The sequence below is a fragment of the Gallus gallus genome, chromosome Z (assembly GCF_016699485.2).
Source record: "Gallus gallus isolate bGalGal1 chromosome Z, bGalGal1.mat.broiler.GRCg7b, whole genome shotgun sequence".
NCBI lineage: Eukaryota > Metazoa > Chordata > Aves > Galliformes > Phasianidae > Gallus > Gallus gallus.
Window position 1 is genome coordinate 8,416,800 of NC_052572.1, and position 20,830 is coordinate 8,437,629.

The 20,830-nt window shown below is 48.2% G+C and overlaps 1 protein-coding gene across 3 annotated transcripts in view; it reads left to right on the top strand.

Annotated features, from left to right (window-relative positions):
* Window positions 1-20,830, top strand: part of DNAI1 (dynein axonemal intermediate chain 1) — a 135,036-nt gene that overhangs the window by 109,360 nt on the left and 4,846 nt on the right. For 2 of the 3 annotated variants that reach the window (XM_003642965.6, XM_015277448.4), the window contains one exon: window positions 2,625-2,810. In XM_003642965.6, coding sequence (XP_003643013.1) covers window positions 2,625-2,810 — 186 coding nt within the window. Of the gene's footprint in view, window positions 1-2,624; window positions 2,811-6,394; window positions 6,689-20,830 lie in introns of those variants that run through there. The other variant, XM_040656597.2, reaches the window with a different exon arrangement.

A 20,830-nucleotide genomic window follows, 5' to 3' on the forward strand; every position in this document is an offset into this window, starting at 1 on the left:
CAGCTCTGCTGCTTTATGGCACCATGAGGCTGCCTCAAGTGTTGTGTGTACCATTTTTAGGATACTCCCAAGGCATCAGTAACTGAGTTGGTCTGACCCCATTTCCCCCTCCCTGTGCCTGTCATCAAAGCCTCTGAAGTCCTTCCTAATGCTTGTGTCCCACCCCTCCATCTGGAAAGTCTGCCAGCCGATACGAGGCTGATACTTCCAGCTGAAGAACTGGAATTGTTTGTTCTTTTCCATGATTCCCTTGGCAAAAGGAAACAAGACCATTTGTTTAGAAGCTCATAAAAGAGGAGCTTTATAGTAGGAACATTCATAAACTTGCTTGCTTTTGACCTTCTCCACTCTGCTCATGGTTTTGAGTTCTTGTCCTGGGCATTCTGCATGTCTGGGCTGTCAGTGGCATTTTGGAAAAAACAGCCTCACCCACAGTAATTTGCATTGCTCAGCACTTCAGAACAGAGCCTTCAGACCATGCCATCCTCGCTACCCTTTGCTGCTGGCTGTGGTGTGCAGGTGTGATACTTTGACAGCCCTGTAAAACAGACCTTGCTGCTGAAATGAAGCCTGGCCATTAATTCCATGCTGCCTGTTTTAAATCTGGATTAATTGGTGCTGCTCTAGCAATGCACATTTCCTGGGCTCTCAGGTTACTAAGTACCGAGCTTGTGTCATTGGTGGGAGAAGTGAATCATGCCTTTAAATTGATAAATATGTATTCTGTGAAGGCAAGCAATTAAACCTTCGGTGAGTGTGGGTCATATGGGGCCGATGCACTTAAAAGAGAGCTTATTTCTTTTCAGAGATAGGAAGACAGCAGGATGCAAGCCAGGACACAAACTTATGCCTAGAGGTGGAAATTGGGATTACTTTAGCCTGAGTGTGGAACCTCAACTTTCGGGTCTAGATTCAGAATTCAGTACTGGCATCTGAAATTTTGATCAAACTGAAGTCATTTTTTCCCAGCCTGTTTCCTTGATGATGGGGGACAGGGAAGGTCTTCACAAACCGCAGCTTTTTATCTGTGTCCGATGCTTTGAATCCCCTCCTTGAATTACAGATTACAGATGCTGTGGATTTCTCTAAAACACATGAGAAGCCTTTGCACTTCCCAAGATCTTCCCTGTCCAGAAAGGTCTTTAATTCAATTTGGAGGAAGCTCCTCCTTGTCATATTTTTTGCAGCTACAAAGTCTTTGCTTGATTCCCCAGCCCGGGGCAAGGACATCACAAACAGGCACTAAGGATGCAGTGGTGTTTGAGACTGCCTGGGACCTGCATCCTGGGACCTCTTTGCTTAACACAGATCCAGATAAAATTCACCAACTTGGTTGTGTGTGATGAGAAAGTACACGTAATGATTTGATACACAGTCTTTCATGCTCTTTGGAGAACGCTTTTATAGGATACTGCTGTCAGATTTCATGTAACTCCTAGGTTCAAATTGTGAGCATGGCACAGTGTTGAAACAGCACATCTCATCTGGCTCCTAGCTGCTGGTAAACAAGATACAGCTGGCAGGAGATGCACACAAAGTTCAATTCTAATTTCTCCCATATTCCCACCGTTCTTGTTAGCACGACATTTCCTTCCTTAGTTTTTCTGAAGGTAATAAAGGGGAAAGAAAAATAAAGCTGGAAGTCTACACAGTGGATTCAAGGTGGGAGCCCAGCACGCTGGAGAGTCCTTCAGCACCGGTGAGGAACATCATGTTTTATTAGCCTTTGCAGGCTGTAGCCCTGACAGGAGCTAATTGCAATTACTGGGAGACAATGTTAACACGTTCTCTTGAGTATGTTCCACTGTTCCCATCGGAGTCGTGCTGAAACATTCTCTGTCATGCAGTCAGAGATGTGCTCTGTATCAGTGCCGTAGCTCTGGGGTCCATGATAGAGGAGATCCTGCCTTCACGTCTCTCTCCCTCCTTCTCTGCCTTTCTTTCTTGCCCAGCCCTTGACTGTAAGTGCCATGGGAGTGCCGTGCTGGCACAGCATCTACAGCATCTGGTCTGGAGCAGGCTGCTGTCCCCACACTGTCCTGTGCTTTACAAAGTTTGCCTGTGCTTCACCCCAAGGTATATCCTGAATCATACTGACCATGTTCACAATATTTCCCTATTAATTACTGATCCGACTCTTAATTGTTATTATTAAGCTGGAGATATTAGAAAGGTTTGCAATAAAAGGTAGTCAATATTTCTGACAGCATTTCCCACTTTGTGAGTCAGTCTATGTCAGACTGTGGTTTCTTTCACACCTGGTTGACTCATTGCTTGCAGCCCTGGGAAGGGATGTTAGGACCTGTAGGGCTAACAGTGCCAGATTTGAGCTGTTTCCAGTCCAGCTGGAGCCTTGGGAAGAGCTTGCACCAACATCAGGGAATGGGTCCTTACCCCGTGAGTTCCTGCAGTAAGGGGATGGTCTCTCAGAAGCAGCAGGCAGCTTCTGGACATGGCTTGCTTACAACATGAAGCTTCTGAAGTCAGATGCTAATTGTGTGCTGTAGTTACCTTTCCCTAGAACCTTTTCTTTCTGTGATTTCTCCAGGCATAATTCTTCTGCTGAGGCTTCTTCTTGCCCAACTAATCTCTTCTGTGTTGTCTTTTTTTTTCTTCCTTCCCAGGCCCATGTGTTTGATCTGAATATTAATAAGTATGAAGCTCTCTGCACCCAGGTGGTGGTGGCCAAGAAGAAAAATAAAATAACCCATATCCAATTTAACCCCGTGTACCCTGTTGTCATCATCGGAGATGAGCGAGGCCAGGTCACCTGCCTGAAGCTCTCCCCCAATCTGCGCAAGATGCCCAAGGTAGGTACAGCTGAGGGACCAAACCACAGCGGGTCTCTTCTCTTCGCCGTCCTCTCTACTCTGTGCAGTGAGGTTGGCAAAGTGGCTCTCTCTTGCAGAGTGCTTAGGATTACCCCAAGCCTTTTGAGCGGGATGTCTGGGATGTCAGATCCCTTCTTCTGTTGTTGTCGGAGTAAGAAGGCTTAATCCACTCCTGGGTAGGAAATGGGGAGTGGTGGTAGGGCAGTTCTCTCTTGCAGATAAGAAAGCACTTTCTTACAGTGCTACAGACAAACCTACAAACTCTACAGAGGTTCATAGGTTTCCCAAACATTATATATTTTCTGAGCTTTGGGTTTTGTTGGCAAAACTCCTGGAAACTTGAGTAGAGGTGATATCAGCTCCCTCCTGCAGAGCCCGTGCTGCCTGTCTTCTTGCTCTTCTGGATCATCAGACCCTGTGCCCTGATCATTGTGTCACCCCTCCTGTAAATGAGCAAGTGCTCTCTTTATTTAGCAAGGAGTCTTGGGATCCTAGTCCCAAGAGACAGCAATGAGATGTACACGCCTGTATGAGTTGGCAGAGCCCCTTTTCCCACCCAGCCATGAGTGCCAGTCTTGCAGGATGCTGAACATCTCCCACACAGTTCCTTTATTAGACTTTCTGGGCTTCCTCCAGCCACAGACTGTATTGCTGCAAATGCAGCATCATTTCTGAGCCCATGTAATTCTCATAGCCAGTTGTCCCTTGCTTAATAGAGCTTTTTCAGTTTCAGGCTTTTTAGAATTGATCCAAGGAAGTGATATCTCAGGATGATCATTTTTTATTTATATACCTCCAAACATTTTATATATTCTACCAGTCAGCTGTGTAGGGTGAGGTCTTTGGCCAGAAACTGATCACCCTGGTGTCAGTCCAGAATGTTCTGACTGATATTTAAAAAGTCCTTTCTTCTGGACACCACTGGAAATGCAAACTTCCTTACGTTGAGAGAGCATAGAAAACTGAACAGCATGGCAGTCTATTTAAAGGTAATGGAGCTGTGGAGGAGAGTGTCTCATAAGCTCCATGCTTTCGTATTTCCATCAAAACTACAGCCTGAGATAAACCAATCTCTCAGGGCTGCCACCAGTATGACTGGGGACAAGCTTCCTAGCTGATTTACGAGTCCTTCCTGACATGGGTGAGCACTGTGTCTACCACTGGCCCTGGTTTCACGAGGGTTTACCAATGGAGATGGGTTACAGACACAAATGTGTCTGCCCACCACCACGCACCTAGCTGTGGGGTGAGGAGCACCCAGCAATACTCTGCCATGGGTCAGAATAAATCTGAATGTTTCCTTCACTCCTTGTGGCCAGGCATAAATGTCATTAACTCTTAAATTCTCTCCCTTTGCAAACTTCACACAGAGGCAAATCGCATGCTGTTGACAAAGCTGAGCTCACGAGTGGCTCAGTCACTGCTGTCCTTAAACCTATAGGTACCATATCCCAAGCAACGTATAAATGGGATGGAAGTGGACTCTGGTGCTTTGATGTTATTAAGCTATCTATCTTCCACTTCTTGGTTCGATTTGAAGGGACACTGAACACTGAATTAAATGTTTCCTCCACATGTGGAGAAAAAGGAGGAATGTTCAGGCATGGCTGATGATGTGTGCAACTCCCATGGCTACAGCCAGCACTTGTCAGAGAGTGAAGAGAAATTAAAACAGATGGCATGCAGGGTGGAAGCAGAGTGGTGGTGATGGATCACAGTTGGACAAGTGAGCAGGGTTGCCATGCCCATCCTTTGTGGCCAGATGATGGTGACCACAACCCTATGTTGATGAGTCTTAGCTGCTGTGGAAAGGTGATTTGAAGGAGGTAAGTGAAGCCCTGGCAGAGCAAGCAGTACCATCTACTGCATATCCTGTCCTCCTCCTTGCTGTGCCTGTGTCAGCCTCCACGTGCATAGTGCAAAACTCCAGCTGTAGTTGCACAAGCACCATCTCACCATGGGGGTCCAGATGTACTTTAACAGTATTGATCCCAGTCCCTCTGAAGATCAAATCAATGTGCTTTTAAACCCTTACCCTGTGCTGTCAGCTTTCCTCTCTAAAATGTCTTAACTTCTTCCTCTTTTTTGGGAGTCACCAGAGTTAACAGGAGCAGAATATCCATATATCCTTAAAAGTGCAGAGAGTCTAGAAGGATGTGAAGGAGCCCTTGCATCCCAGCTGTCTCATGCAGGCAGACAGACCTGCAGGGCTCAGTGTGTCAATGGGGCACAACAGCCATGGGCTCACCCACATCCCACAGCCTCTCTGTTTTGATGTCACAGGGGTTTGCCTGTGAAGCATCTCTGCCAGCATCCCACACAGCTGGGATAGCAGCTTTTGACAGGTATGACTAGCAGACTAATCACCCTTTTTAGAGAGAGCTCTTAATAGCCACATGTCATTCCTAACCCTCTTTCTTTCCCTAAAAATAGACGTCGTGCTGTCTGCTCCACGTGCTGCCTACTGCTCAGCTGCCTCTGGGCTTCCAGGATAGGGCTCAGTGGGAGAGGCTGGGCTGACTTCATCCTGGTGGAATTTCAGCAGCTCTGAATGTGTTCTGGTTTGCCTGATAGTTAGTAGTGTGATGGGTTACTGGAAATGGGGAGAGTCAGGACTCTTGGGTTCTCATCAGGCTTTAGTTCATTCCTTTGTTCACATCCTTGAGATATAAGGGGAGGTTCAAGAGCTCAAAAAATAATTTCCTGGTTTGATATGCAGCTTAATTAGCTCATGTTTGTAAAACGCTTCGGGATCTTTAAGAAATGTTATTTAATAGTCCAAGTTTTGCTGTCAGCAGCAATATCACAGCGCTGTTTATGAGCACTTGGCAGAAAAAGCCAACAGGGGAACTTTTTGAAAGCACTCAGGTAGCATTTTTGGAAGTGACTTTAACCAAGACAGAGAGTAACAGCTTCAGAAATGCCTGAAACTCCCTGTGGGCTTTGACCTCCTAAATCCTTCAGTGGCACACAGGAGCGGTTGCCCTTGATGTTGAGAGAAAGCCAGGGACAGGGACTCTGCCACCTACCAGGCTGTGCTGAGGGCACATCTGTGCACACACTGCGTACAGTCTTGTGCCAAGCAGAGCGAGCATCCTACATCCTCACTCCAGTAATCTGGGGCCTGGAGCCCTCCCCACAAGCTGAGGTCTCTGGGGCAGGGGCTTCTCCATGCCCCAAGGTAGCGAGCTGTAGTTTCCTGGGTTGTGAGCCTGGTAGAGGCTTTCTGTGCCTATCACACTTGTGTCCTTAGATCATACGAGGCTCTGGGAACACACTAAGTATCAGGGAACTGCTAAATATCAGCTCCAAGAGCCTGGAGAGCGTGGCAGTTGGGGAGGGAAATGACTGAGCACGAACCTCATAGGAAGAGCAAACATAATGCAGAGAGAGGAACTTGCAATCATCATTGCAAAATCGAAGTTTGCATTCAAACTGCCACCAGCATGGCCCTGCACTGTGCATGCCAAGCACTCATCTCCACAAGCATCCATCTCTGCTTGGACAGAAAGCTCGTGACAACAGATACGCTGTTGCCCAAGCAGAGAATCTTGGTGAAACAGGTTTGGATCCTTCTGCTGAGAGCTCAGAGGTGGGGCAGAAGTGCTTGCGGCATTTGAAGATGCAGCACCAAGAACAAGTGGCTCTCTGCTGTCATCCAGGCCACCTTCGGACTCCAAGTGCTCCTTAAATATTACAGCAGTTGTTAGGCGAGAGTTGTTTAACTAATAAAATATTGTTCCTAATTTATAACGACCTTGGTGGTTGAGTTCACCCGAGGGAAGCATTGCTAGCAGAGCTGTTTAATTAGTAAGCCTTTCGGGTTTCATTCCTGAAAAGAAATTAAAGCATTTTGTCATCACAGTCAGAGGAATGTAGCTGCTTGTGGGCTTTGGTTTGTTTTTAACAAACACTGCTGAAATAGCCTACTACAACCCATCGAGGCCAAAGGCAACCAGGAGGGAATCAAAGAAACACAAAGTGTTCTCAGAAATGTAGGGAGAGCATGGCAGAGTGGGAGAAAACAAGAAAGCAAGTCAAAGAAAGGGCGTAAAGCAGCATTTGCTGAGGCTAAATGACATTTCTTGGACAATGCCCAGGCTTGCAGGCAGGGAGGCAGCCAGCCTCTTGGTCTGTTGCTTGTCTTGGATATTTATGCTGGATTATCTAGGATGATTATTTCAGCCTCTGTACTTGCGGGCACACGTGTGAGTCCAATATTGGCTGCAGTGATGCTGCTTCTGGTCGCTGCAGGGGGTGTTGCAGCATCTGTTGGGGATGAACCCAAGCAGCACTGGGAGAGGAACCTGCACTCCCTCCTTCTGTCCCAGGACGTGCAGCCCATCTGCTCATGGGGCTAGTTTGTGTTTACAGAAGCCTCAGATTAGATGCACTCTCCAAGGTCACATCAGTGCTGGACTAGTGAGTGGTGTAGCTCTGGAGAAAGTACATTTTGTCCCCAGTGTTATTATTTCAACAGCTGTGAAGTGTTATCATTCCATTTAAGAGAAAACCACTCACCTTTCCTTTCCAAATGTTTCAAGAGTTTCGTACTTCTAGTGGTGCTATTCCCAGTCCTGCTGTTTTCATGCAAATGCTGCTCCGTCATTGAGATTCACACAGTCACTTCTGTGCAGCTTGAGCGATGGCAGGATTTCCTTCTGTCTCTTCAGGGCTGGCTAATTGCGCAGTGACCCAAAAGCACTGAGCACAGCCAGTGCTGGAGGAATTCAGCACCGAGCACTGCCGCGCCTTGCCTGCATCAGCGCTGTTGCCTCTGGATGCAGCTTGGCCCCCTGATAAGGAGGCACATGCAAATAAGCTTGAATCTCATAAAAACTGACCTGCAGCTTGATGGCTTTTCTTCCTCTGAGGTTTGTCAAAGCTTTTTGATTTCCTTTCAGTCCTTCCCCTGTTATTTGGGCTGGTTGCAGATAGCTGCTCTCTGCAGTGCTAGGGGAGCAGGTGAGCACTGCGAGGTGGATCCAGGGACTTGTGAAACCCTACATCTGCCCTTTCACAGCTCTCTGTAGTGCCTGCGTAGTTCATTTAAGGACAGATGATTTAGGCTGTGATGCACAACATCTCAGCAGTGAGCAAGCACTAGTTTGCTTGAATTCTGGAATTCACTGCCTTAAACCCTTCATTTTCTGGTGGCTCAGGGTGCTGCAGGGATGCCCCAGTTCTATGGTAGCTGTGAAACACTCAGGTGCTGTGACTACGAGCAATGTGTGCACTGTTCCTCTGTGTTGCTGCCAAGGAGAGAGTCAGGGCTCTCCCTTAAATCAGTGTCTTGGATTAGGAGAACTCTCGGTGACCAACTACAAGCAGCACTTGCCCACTGAGGTTTATACATAACTGGGCAGAGGAGTTTGCAGACCAGGTCTGGAGGGCAGCAGCAAGTGGTGTGCTTCCCCAGTGGCATCACTGCGCTTTCTGCACTCACCTGGGCTGGAATAGGGCTTTGACACGCAGAGGAGAGGTCCTGGCTCTTTCTCAGCTCCTTCCCTGCTGGGGTATAAGAGCTCAGGCTGATTCTTCTCCCAGAACTAACCCTGCAGATCAAATCCAAATTATCTCAGTTAGAACAACTATAAACCCTACAGACCTCAGGAGAACAATGCTGTGAAGTACCTTAGTCACAGTGGTCGTGCTTTCCCCTCTGCCTGGGTAGCCAGTGTTTGGCTTATTAAAGCAGCATGCAGTCCATCTTGTACTCAGTCTGCTGAGTCCTAGTTTCCTGTGCTTTCCTGCTTTTCACCCTTCCCTGGCATCCTGTGCTGTAACCTTCCGTCCAGGCTGGGCTCACACAAAGTGCTGCTGCAGAGAGGAAGGCAACAGCCTGATCTCTGTATGGGTGGTACTTCAGACAAGGGCTCTGAGCTGCAAGAAAAGCTGAGGACAGAATATAGGGGAGAAGGATGAGCTGGGAGGATGGCTATGCTCCAGCATTGACCTTGGTGCTGGAAGGAAACCCAGCAGTGGAGGGCCTTATGAACAGGCCAGGGGCACATCTGTAGGGATGGGTTGCTCTGAGCCTGCCTTGGAGCAGGATGACTGAGACAGTCCCCATAGTGCTGGCCGTAGCACACACTGAGGCCAGCAAGAGGCCATGTGTGCAGCTTGCCAGGGCATGTGCAGCACTGCTTATGTCCTCTGGCCATTCTGCTATGCAGAACTGTGACTCACAATTGTAAATTTACATCTACCGAGAGGAATATTGACATGAGCTGGCAAAAGCACACTCCCCCGCCCCTTTCTCCCTGCTCCTTCATCTACACCTCCTGCACTGCCTGGGGAAACACATTGGTAGGGAGAGCTCCACAGCCTCCCAGGATCCTTCTCCACTATCCACCACTGGAATAGCTCCTGTTTTGGGACTGCAAGCCGAAGATAATATCATGGGGCTGTGCAGCAGTGGAGAGCTGTTTCAGCAGTTTCTCATCCTCCTTGACCAGAATTTGAAGCCTTTGGATATCTGTCTGGACATCCTGGGCATATCCACTATGCACAGGAGAGTAGGTAGGTCTGTAGCACAAATTGAGATGTCTGATTGTGTCACACTACAGATGCAAAGAGTTCTGGATCCAGGGCAGAGATGTGGCAACCTTAGACAACAGCACTGCAAGGAGAGCTAACCCAGACAAGTCATCAGGAGACCTAAAGGGCTTGACTCTCCTTTCATTAAACCAGTTATTTTTATGATCAGCGAAACAACTGCTGGCTTGCATTGCAGTGTGTGGCAGGAGGAAACTGCTCTGTGTAACTGTGGGATTGAAACCCCAGGTCAAAGAACTGAAGTTTTCTTCTTTTTATCGTTCCTGGCCACTTGCCTCCAATCTTGTTTTTGTTGTGTAATGCCACTTTCTGTGACCTCTCCCTTTGGCAGTTGGTGGAGAGACATCATCGTATTTACAGGTTATTTTAAGCTGAAGTCAATCCTCAGCGGTCCAGATGAAGCTGTGTTTAGTATGTGAAATGGTAACATTGTCAATTGGAGCAAGAAAAGGTCCCAATTTAGGAAAATTCAATAGTACTTATAAATTATTTCTAAAGTGCAAGCCTTATCCTATGAGATGCTGAGGTTGCTGTCTGGGGGATACTGCACATGGGCTGGGACTGGCTTTGACTTACTTGTTTCCCCTTTGAAGATCTGCATAACAAAAGGTTGGCCTGCATTTGAAAGTGGTGCAAGGCTGCTCACTGCATTGCTAGGCATTTGGGGAGACTCTGGGGAAGGATTAGTTTTTGTGATCAGTAATAATCCAATCACTGAGCAAAGGTCCCTCTCCTGAAATAAATCTGGTGCCTTTCCATTGAATTTGCTATTTTTTGAGTAGTCGGGAGTAACTGAAATCTGAACTGGGACAAGTGAGATGGTTTTGGTGGTGCCTTTTTTTTTACTCCTTTCTTTGCATTTCTCCACGCTGGCGCAGTTATGTTGCCAAAAGAACTGCTTTGTGTGAAGGCTTTGCATCCACTTCCTCATGGACAGATGGTGTCTGTGCTTTGGCGTCCTCCTGGCAGCCCGGGCATCGCTCCTCTGCTGTCAGAGGAACCCATCGCTTCCTGCCCTGGGAAATGCCTAATGCATGAGAATAAGGAGTCCTGATTTACATCCTCGGAAAGCTTTCATTTTGAGATTGCCTGAGTGTGTCTGTTCAGTTTCCACAGCTCCTCGGAGCCGAAGTCTCTGCTTTCTCCCACACCTCACAGAGAGCTGTTTGGCGCAGAGAAGTGGGCACAGCTCAGCATGATGGCAGGAGAGGCACTTCCCAGCCCCTCAGGCAGTTTGGCTTGCCTCTCTTCCCTGTTTCTTTCTTTAGCTACCCTCTGTGTGTTCCTTTCTGTGCACATGATTTAAATCCTCTCCAGAAAACCGGGAGATCCTTAGAAACCACCACTTCTTTAGGTGAATGACAGCCCCAGCACAAAGGCAGAGTGAGCTCACGCCAGCCGAAGCCCCATGGGAACAGGCTGCTCTGAAAGCATGCCCTTGGCAGCACCAGTGAAGGAGGCTGTTTGGGATGCTGCCTGCCTGCAGGCCCTTGGACAGAGCCTTTCCATGCTCAGCCACCATGGATCTGCTTCCCTACAGCCCCTCTTCTCCATATGTCCCTCCTGAGTGCTTTGGGAGTACATCTGACACACTCATACCTCAGCAGAGGAGCTGATGTTGGGGTGTGCTGGTGGAGAACCCTGTCCCAGCAAGGTCCAGCAGGTGATGAGGCTTCCCATCTCCCTGCATTGTCCATCACCGAAAGAAAGCTGGATGAAGGGACAGGACTTACTCGGCAGGGATGACAAATGGGACCTGGGTCTTCATGGCCTGGCCCAGTTGTTTTTTTTTTTTTTTTTGCATTGCTCCACTGACCTGAGCAATGCCACAAGCAAGTGCAGAGCTCACAGAAAGTGGGCTTTTACTCTTCTTCAAGCTTTTTGTTGCTTGCGATGTTGCGTATCTTATTCCTGTGCGTTGTCACTCCTTGGAGAGCCTTTGGCATCTGCTGCAGCAACAAAGTCAGGAAATTTGACGTGGCCTGGAGTGGGAAGGATTGTGGCTACAAGGGCCAGAGGAACAGCTTGAGATTTGGCATATCCCAGTAACTCCTCCCAGACTGCTGCCAGAGCCTGACACAGCCTTCCCCACACAGCCAGCCTGGGCTGAAAAGTGCTGAAGCTGCCAGGGGAGACAGAGAGGGCAAGTGTGCCTGTAAGGCTGTAAAACACATCCCAAACACACGGCTGCAAAATGTCCCTTGCTTGCAGACTTTGCCTGCTTGACTCTGGATGCAGAGATTTATGGAGCTCTCTGTCCTTGCTAAACCTCCGTGTCGCCGCGCTGAGCTGATCAGCCTGTGCTGCTCCCAGCCCATGCCAAGCACACTCATGCCATCCACCAGCCTCCTCTGAACGAAAAGAAAAGGAGACACCTGCGCTAGCAGGCTGGCCAAATAATGGCCCTTGCTCAAATTAATTTGATGGGCTCAATGGGGAATTGTTTAAATGAGAGAAAGGAAGGAATTGCAGATGAATAAAATGTTTCGCTGTTCATGGTGATGGAGCTGACGCAAGAGGATTATTTTTATCCCATGGCAAAAAGGAAGAGAAGAGCCTTCCTTGCAAAGTCAAGGAGAAGAGGGGCTGCGCAGCAGTGCTGCTGTCTGCAGGAGTGGCAATCGCAGCAGCTCAAAAGCTTACCCAGAGGGAAGCTGCTATCCTTAGAGTCACTGGCTATTTCTGTGATGCAGGATGCCTAATGCTGACCGTGCAGGGCCATCTTAGGGCAAAGTCCCCCTGCTCTCCCCTACTCCTGCATCCTGATGGAGAGATGCCTTCAATCCCACAGCTTCTGATCTAGGGAAGTCTGAGCTCCTCACCCCCATCCTGGTCAGCACAGATCTTTCTTTCCTGTGGTGTTCCTCATCTCCTTGGGCTAAAACCCCTGTTTTCCCCAGACCGGATCCCATGAGCCGTGGTTTAAATTCCCATTCTGCCTTCCTGGACACCTGCAGCCTTCCCATCTGTCCCAGTGTCCAAGCTCAGCAGGAGTGCTGGACAGATCCCCAGTAGCCATGGACCGTGTGTGTTATGCACAACGCAGCCCTCTGTGCTGGCAGCTCTGGGTACAGCCATTAGGACAGGTTTTGCCATCTTTAACCCACCTTAGCTAGATCTTATGCTTTACCTGAGGATCAGTGTATCAAAGTAGGTGGTGGCGTCTCCTAAAGTTGAGATAAATGTCATCTGTGTCTTTCCTGTCCACAGGATCTATTATGTTGTTGCAAAATTACATCAGGCTGGTTCAGTGTGACTTATTTGGTACAAATCCTTGTTAGCTGCAGTGCATCTCCTTGCAGGTACTTACAAACAGATTGTTGGCTTGTTCCACATGTCTCCTGGAAAGCGAGGTTAAGCTGATGGCTCTCAGATTCTCTTTTTTTTAGCATAGTTACCACATTTGCCATTTTCAGCTTTTCAACCCCTGCCATCCTTTGATATTCCTCAAGACAAGTGCTTCAGATTAAGCCTCCTAGGTCAAGCTTGTGTGAAGATAGCTGCCTCTCCAATGGGCTGCGGCTGTTACATGCAGGATGGTCTAACACTGTCAGTAAGCCAACACCTGTGGGCAGGCAGAGATAACATCCTTTATTAGACAAACATACGTGGGAAGAAGAGACAAGTGCATGTGCCCTACAGCTTGTGCTTTATTTTCTAGATATTAGTTCAGCTAATAAAAGGCATTGCCTCTCTACCAGCCTGTGCTGAGTGCATTCCAGCCCATGCCTTTGCTAGAGCTGAAGTCTCAGCACTTGTTGCTGATACTGCTGTGATATCCCAAGGATCAGAATCTGCAGGAAAGGGGAAGTCCCAGGAGCACAGGAGGAGCACTGGTGTGAGCACTGCTTGGTCTCTGCTCTTTTATGTGCCTGCCTCCTCCGTCTTCCTGGTGATGATGTTGAGTTGGTATCAAAAGTCAGGTACCAGAACCAAAATGACCAGAAACCGAGTGTGTGACTGCAGCTGAGACTGGAGGATAAGGTCTCCCACTCTGATTTGCTTGGAAGGAACCCGCTAAGCCAGGGAAAGGAACTCAAAGGCACTCATTTTATCTGGCCTGGGCAAACCACAGGACAGCCAGTGGGAGTGCAGGATGTTAATAATTTGGTTTCTTTCATTCCATTAAAAAAAAAAGTGCTGGGGTTTGCTGCACAGTTAGTGTTTGTAATAAAGCAGAGCCAGGGAGCAAAAGGCTCTTGAGTTTCAATTACAACTGCTTGTGCAAGGAGAAAAGCTGTGCTATGAAAGCACAGCATCCCTGATGCCTCCTGCAGCCCAGGAGCTGGGAATCGAGGGAGAAGGGAATTCGTACTGGAACTGGAAGAGCTAAAAGAGGATTGAAGGTTGTAGAGGAAAGCATGAACTCCCAACATGATGCTGAACCACAGAGCCAGACACAGCCTGGCTGCCTTTCAGGGGGTAATTCAGAGCAGGAGTGAAACCGCTGCCTGGGAGCAGCAGTAGTAAATCCATCGGTGGCTGCAGTGCGCATCTCTGGGTTTGACACTTCAGTGGAGGTGATGAAAAATGCAAACTGAGTCTGGGAGGAACAACAAGGTTGATCCGAGGTCTGGAAAACATAATTTCATGGAGCTGTTCAGGGCCCTGCAAATAAATTAAGCAATGGCTTGATCTCAGCCTAAAAGCACCTGCAAGTGGAAGGGATTTGCAACAGTGGAAGGCTGTTTAAATTAGCAGAAAAGAGATATAACAGGATTTTGCAGCCAACTGCAGCTAAACATTTTTAAGCAAGGACAAGAGCCTGCACATTCAGAGCGGCACTAAGCGTGTCTGCACCCCTCAAACTCCTTCAAATCAAAGCTCCCTGTTGTGTTTTAAGCCCCAGAGAAGTCACTGTTGTGATGAGTTTACTGACTGTTGCTGTGTGGATCGTAAGGGTTCCATGACTTCTCTTAAATCCGCTTCTGCCTTTTGGTCTTCTTGAAGTGATCTGGGATTGATGGATGGCATTACAGAGAAAGATTTGCAGCTCTTATAAAGAGGAGTTCACAGCTTGGAACAGCCCGGGTTGCTTTATATGAAGAGATTTACAGGCTCCTGGACTCTTCATTTCTCTTGATTCTGGCTTATTTACTAGCTCGTGTGTTAGAAAATCAAACTGTAAGCACTCAGAGATAAAAAGGTGTTACTGTAACAGCGAGGACGGGTCTGTCAAGGACGAGACACGTTAAATCAATGTTATCCCCTGTCTGCCTTTGAAATAAGCCCAGTGGGAAGAGATGCGCTTGCCCCACAAGCACATGTGGGGAGCACATAATCTCCCATCTTAGTTTATTTCAGGCTGGAGCTTTCCCTGTTGTCAGTAAGCACAGGGAAATAGTCCTTGCCTTCTGGTCCCTGGGGTGTCAGCTCTCAAAGACACACAGTTCTCCCGGGTCCTCTGGCCATCTGCTCTCCATGGGCATTCTCCACTGCTTCGTGGATGTCACTGAAAGACCTCCCTCCTTCCTCTCTTTACTCACCCCTGACGCATGCCTTCAGATCGGTACATCTGCCTCCAACCTTGGGATACCCTGGGAAGAAAGGTCTGGGCAGCCTGTCCCCTGGTGCAGTGTGCCAGCATTCCCCAGGGGCTGGGAACTGCCCCGTGGAGGGCAGGATTGCTCCCGTCCTGACTGGGTTCGAGTCAGAGCCTTCCCTGTTTCAGTTTGTGGCTGTTGTGTCTCATTTTCCTGCTGTGCACTCCTGTGAAGATCCATTCTCTGTCTTCTTGCTACCCCCTTCCTTGGTGCAGGCAGACTCCTCTTAGGTCCCCAAAGCCCTCCCTGCTCTGGGCTAAACCATCCCAGCTCCCGTAGTGCCTCCTCAGGCTCTATAGTCCCAAGCCATCTTGGTAGTCTCTTCTGGGCTCAATTTGGTTTATTGCCATCTCATTTCAGGCAAACTACCTTCCACTTCCCTTCCCTTAGGTGAAACTGGAATCCTCCTATCCATTAACTGAAAATTAAGACTTTTACAATCTTGTTCTTTCATCACCAGGGGTAGTGAACAGAAGCACTGAGCCAGCATAGCCATCATCTCCTTATCTTACCTCTTTTCTCCCTAGAAAGCTCCTTTTCTTTTTTTCCCAGTGACTGTGTATGTGACAGCAGATAGCCCTAGGGATAGGAGTTGAGAAGGTTCAGCATCTTCTAGCTCCCACCTCACAAAGCTTCTTTCATTAACTACTCTCACCTTGTGTTTCTTAATTAGCACATACTGCCTTTGAGCAGCCTGCTTGCATTAGGTCCTTCTGAAGATAATCTACGTTAGCTTTATCTACTGTAGGACACAATATGCTGAAGGTTACTAGACTGGCAGCTAGTCCTACTCCATAGCACTGTACAGGAGTTGAGTATGATTAACACCCTTGGACCCTGTGGCTTTCTTGGGCTTTACGTGTCTCTCCTGAGGGAGCCTTCTCACAAAGTTGGGTAATTGCCTTTCTTCAGACTTTTGATGCTCATCCACATGACAAGTGCATGGCTGAGCTAAGCCAGGGGGCTGTGAGTGCTGTCCCTGGAGTGGAGAGAATAAAAGGCTGAAAAATCACTCCAAAGAATAGTTGTCAGGGGTTTGCTCTCAGTCTGGGATGATATCTCAGAACAGATTCCTCTTGGAGGGTTGTTTGTTGACCTCACCAGCATTTCAGCCTTTCCATTCACACCATGGCTGATCCAGGAGAGAGCTGAGTTAAAAAATCTGCAGGCATGGCAAGGATCATAACCATTTTGGATGACTTTGGGTCAGATGTCTGTGTGTCCTTGGAACACTGGGGAGATGGACTGAAGGTGGGGAATTCTGCAAAGACCTGTGCAAGGTGCTACGCTCATCTGCCAGCTGTGCTTGATCCCTCTTCAGTGCAGAGCTCGGAGTTAGTTCCTGCAGTCCAAAGACTCAGAATTGCATTAAGGAGTCCAGCTTGATGAGTAAACCCATGCCTACTCTTGAGGCTGGCACATGGTCCCAGGACTGCATGGTTGCACACACTGTCTGTGCTTTTGTCTTGTGCCACAGGACAGGACTAGCCATAGCAACTTGTTGCAGACTCCATCATGGTGTTATTTCAGTGGTGGGAAGTTCAGCTTGAGCTGTACTCGCTGCATTAGCACTCAAGCCCCAGATGGTCACATAGGAAACAGTGCATTTGTCTGTAGTTATATCATGGGAGGCTGGAATAAATCAGCTCTGTTACAGGTTTTCTGCTGCTCTCGCTGGATTTCTGGCTGTCTGGCTCATTTACAGATGATTGCTGTGGGAGTTAAATTACAAGCAATAACCATTCACAACGATCCAGGCTTCTTAAGGATTTTATGGGCTAGGGAAGGGCAGTATTTCCCCAGTTACCTTCTTTTCACCTTCAGAGCAATTGCAGCTCTCACTTAGGGATTTTATGCATCTTTATGGCAAATAGGGTGTTAATGAAGGTGTAATTACTGGAATTAAATTTGGATTTAATTTTTGAAACACAAATGGCCATTTTCTTTCTTTTGTTTCCTGCTTGATTGCCAGCTGTGGAAACGTATTTCAGGATTGTTCTTGGTGCAGTTACTTGGACAGTGCAGGGTATGCTGTAAAGCAGTGAGCTCAGCCCCTGCAGGGCTGTGCTTCATCCAGCTCTTGAATGATTCTGAGTACTCCCCAGCATGATGAGCAGAGTGCCTGGAGAAGGCACCATGTGTCCCTTGGCATCTGTGGTGTGTATATCTCACAGCTTTTACACACAGGATCCACACAGTTACCTGTTTTGTCAGAGAAACAGTAGGATGGAGGGGGCTGCTACGATTTCATTCCTACAAAGCAATTGTTCCCACCATTCTCCAGGCCAGTTTAGGCTCGGCACCGATGGAGGAGGATAACTTTGGTTACCACCTTGAAGCATTGTGAGACATCACCAGGTTCTTGTTCAACCTTTCTGACTTCTATCCAGACCTGCAGCCTGATGACACGCCTGGGTTTCAGGCAGCTCCTCATACCTGGACAATACCAGGAGGATCCGTGCTTTGACTTAGCTCAGAACAGAAACAGAAAAGCCTGGGAAGAAGTGACCCCTCATGAGATGATGATCTGACCATGCTGGGGGAACCTGCAGCCAGAACCAGTTCCTGGATGTGGCATGACCTCCGCCTTCTCCACCAAGGAGGCATCCCCATGAAGGGCAGTGTTGCCCCAGCCATTTCCCTCTGTCCCAGCTACAGTGACACAAGTTGTGGGGCAAGGATCAGGCCACCCTTGCCCATATGTTAAGGTTTTCAGCCTGAGTAAGGTGACAGGTGTTGTAGTGCTGTTGTTCTTTAAATGTAGCTTGTCTGCCTGCTATGCATTAGGTGTGTGCATCAGTTTCAGTTAAACTCTGCTAGTAGGATACTTCTAGTCCTTAAATTTGTCAATTTCTTGTCAAACACCTGCTGCTGCCAGCTGCTAGCTGCTGGCTAACCTTCTGCCATCAGTAGTGCTGGTGAGACTAACTGGGCCATAGAGATTACCTTGGGAAGTGCTCACCTGAAGGTCCTTAATGACTTCCACATCACTTTCAGTGCAGTCTGCCTTTATTTTTACAGAATCATAGAATGGCTTAGGTTGGAAGAGATCTTAAAGCCTATCTGGTCTCAGCCTCCTGCCATGGGCTGGTTGCCCCCCACCAGGTCAGGCTGCCCAGGTTCCCATCCAGCCCAGCCTTATGCACCTCCAGAGGTGGAGCATCCACAGCTGCTCTGTGCCAGCACCTCACTGCTCTCATGGGAAAGTATTCTTCCATATATCTAACCTAAATCTCCTATCTTTTAGTTTAAAGCCATTCCTCATACAAAAATTCAGTCCCCTCCCTCCAAATACTGGCCTTCTGGGCTGCAATAGTCCACCCTTCAAATCCATACCTCCCCCATTTAGTGATAAGGATGTGGTGTGGAAGCATGTCAAAGGCCTTGCAGAAGTCCAGGTAGATGATATCAGTTGCCTTCCTTGGTCCACTGATGCTGTCATTCTGTCATAGAAGGCCACCAGATTGCTCAGGCATGAGCTGCCTTTGGTGAAGCCATGCTGTCTGTCTTGGATCACCTCCTCATCTTGCATGTACTTTTACATGGCTTGCAGGAGGATCTGCTCCATGATCTTCCCTAGTTCTTCCTTTATTCCCTTCTTAAAAATGGGAAAGGGCAATATTCTGATGCAAAGAAGCTCCACTGGTTGAACAGCTGGTTGAGCAGATAGACTGAAATCATTTACGGCAACGAAGGAATTGTGTTTGGTACAACAGAGACACAGCAGTGAACATATGAAATTAATTGAGGTGCAGCATGCTGGTCAGCAACCCAAAGCAATGTACTCACTCTAGGGAATGTGCTTTAGCAGGGGGTTGGACTAGATGATCTCCAGAGGCCCCATCCCACCCCTATGGCTCTGTGATTCTGCGATGGCCTGTTCCTTCCTTGATTATGCATTAGCATCAGGGAGATTGATTACTGCTTGCATTTCTCATCTGATTCTGTTGTAAATAAAATGGCATTATATGCACAAAGCAATTAGGTCTTAATAATGCTTTTCTAAACAGGATGTCAGGGATCTTAGTAGGAAGGGTTGGGATGGAGTCAAATCGGCATTTTAAGACTGGATTGTCATTAAAACTGCTGCCAGCTGCCTGGACAGGTTACACAAACACAGGATCCAGCTCTGCTTTTCAGTCAGGGTGCCCCTCTTTGTGTTCAGACACAGCTCAACACGTGCTGGCCGGCAGCGGTGAGCCTCCTGCAGCAAGCAGCACTGTGCCAAACCTATATTCAGGGGAGAGCTGTCACCAAGGCTTCTGAACAGGAGCTCTAAGTGCAGGTTACAGCTGTGCCTCATCTGCCTTGCGGCAGGAAGGGACTTCTCAGCCTCTGTCACAGAGCCAGATCCTAGGGAAGAGCAGCAGCATTCATGACTGTTTTCCATGCTCATCCCGTGTCCAGCTTCTCGCTGACCATTTTGAAGCTGTGATCTTCATGCTACAGCATAACTCAGTCCCAGACGGTGCAGCTTTGCCTGACTTCCCGCGTAGTCCAGAGTAGGAGTGAATCTGTTTTTGTGAGTGTTTGCGCGGCATCTGTGCCGGGCTGTTTCCTCTGCAGCAGGCAAGGAAAAACCCATGCAAGACATTTCATCTGTGGCAAACGGGAGACGCGGTCCGAAGTAAACAGGATGCACTTCAGTGAGAATGGAGGCGAAATAGGAGAGAAGGGGAAGGAAATGGAAATAAACGACGGGGGAGGTTTAGATCCCAGGCAATTGCCAGCAGTTCCTCTGCTGTAGCAGAAGGGATGCGCTGGGGAGAACAGGAAGGAGAGTAGGAAAACCCACTGCTCGGGGCACGCTGTGCCAGCACCCCAAAGCCTAGGTCGAGTGCTGCACAAGCATCTGTCAGAAGCAATTTAAAGGCAGCCACTGTCACCATGGACCAGGGCGGATGAGCGGGCGCTGGAGGGCTTCTGCCCGCCCTGCCCCAAGGGGTGCTGTGATTTGTCTGGAAGGTACTCACAGGGATGTGTGGTTGAAGTGACACAATTTGTTGCACAGCTGAAATACCTCGTGCTATTTCTGGAGCATCCCCGAGGTCAAGTGCAGTCATGGAGAGAGGAGAAGAGTGCTGTGGGGTGACATTATATTTCAGGTTAAGCTCTTCAATACCACACAGCATCAATCATAATGCAACTTTCATGCTGTTGGCACTTAATGTCATATAATGAGTGGCACCTGGCAATGAAAATATCTATTTCCATGTCTATTTATAGCAAAACTCACCTTCCAGTGTATTTGTGTTTATCCAGAGTGAAGTAGATTCACACACTAGTACATTACATTAGTAGCAAACAAGAATGCAGCCCGGAGAAGAGGAGGCTCCGAAGAGACCTCATGGTGTCCTTCCACTACTTGAAGAGAGCTCATAAGGAGGAGGGAGACCCAGTTTTTACACAGTCTGATAGTGAAAGAACAAGGGGGAATGGCTATAAGCTAAAAGAGAGGAGCTGTATGTTAGATATATGGAAGAATACTTTGCTATGAAGGCGGTGAGGCGCTGCCACTGCTGCCCAGAGAGCTGTGGTGCCCCATCCCTGGAGGTTCTCAAGGCTGGGTTGGATTTCTAGGATTGCATATCCACATCCACTTTTGTTTGGTTTTATCGAGATCTAATCCATAATGGCTTACTGAACTGTTGTACAAAGACACTAAAGTAGAACTGAAATAAGAAGAGTGACATGCTTGAGTGATAAAGAGGTGTTGCAAGGTGGCTGACAGTGCTACCTGCCAGCTGGCATCGAGGTTTGTTGCTTGGGACTGCCGGGTTGATGCTTCCTGCAGGGCATCTCCTTGATCCATCTAAAGGGTGGACTGATGTTGGAGCCCGTTAGAGATGGGTCTAGCTGTCCAAGTACAGCTACAGACCAGGGTGCCTCCTGCCCAGT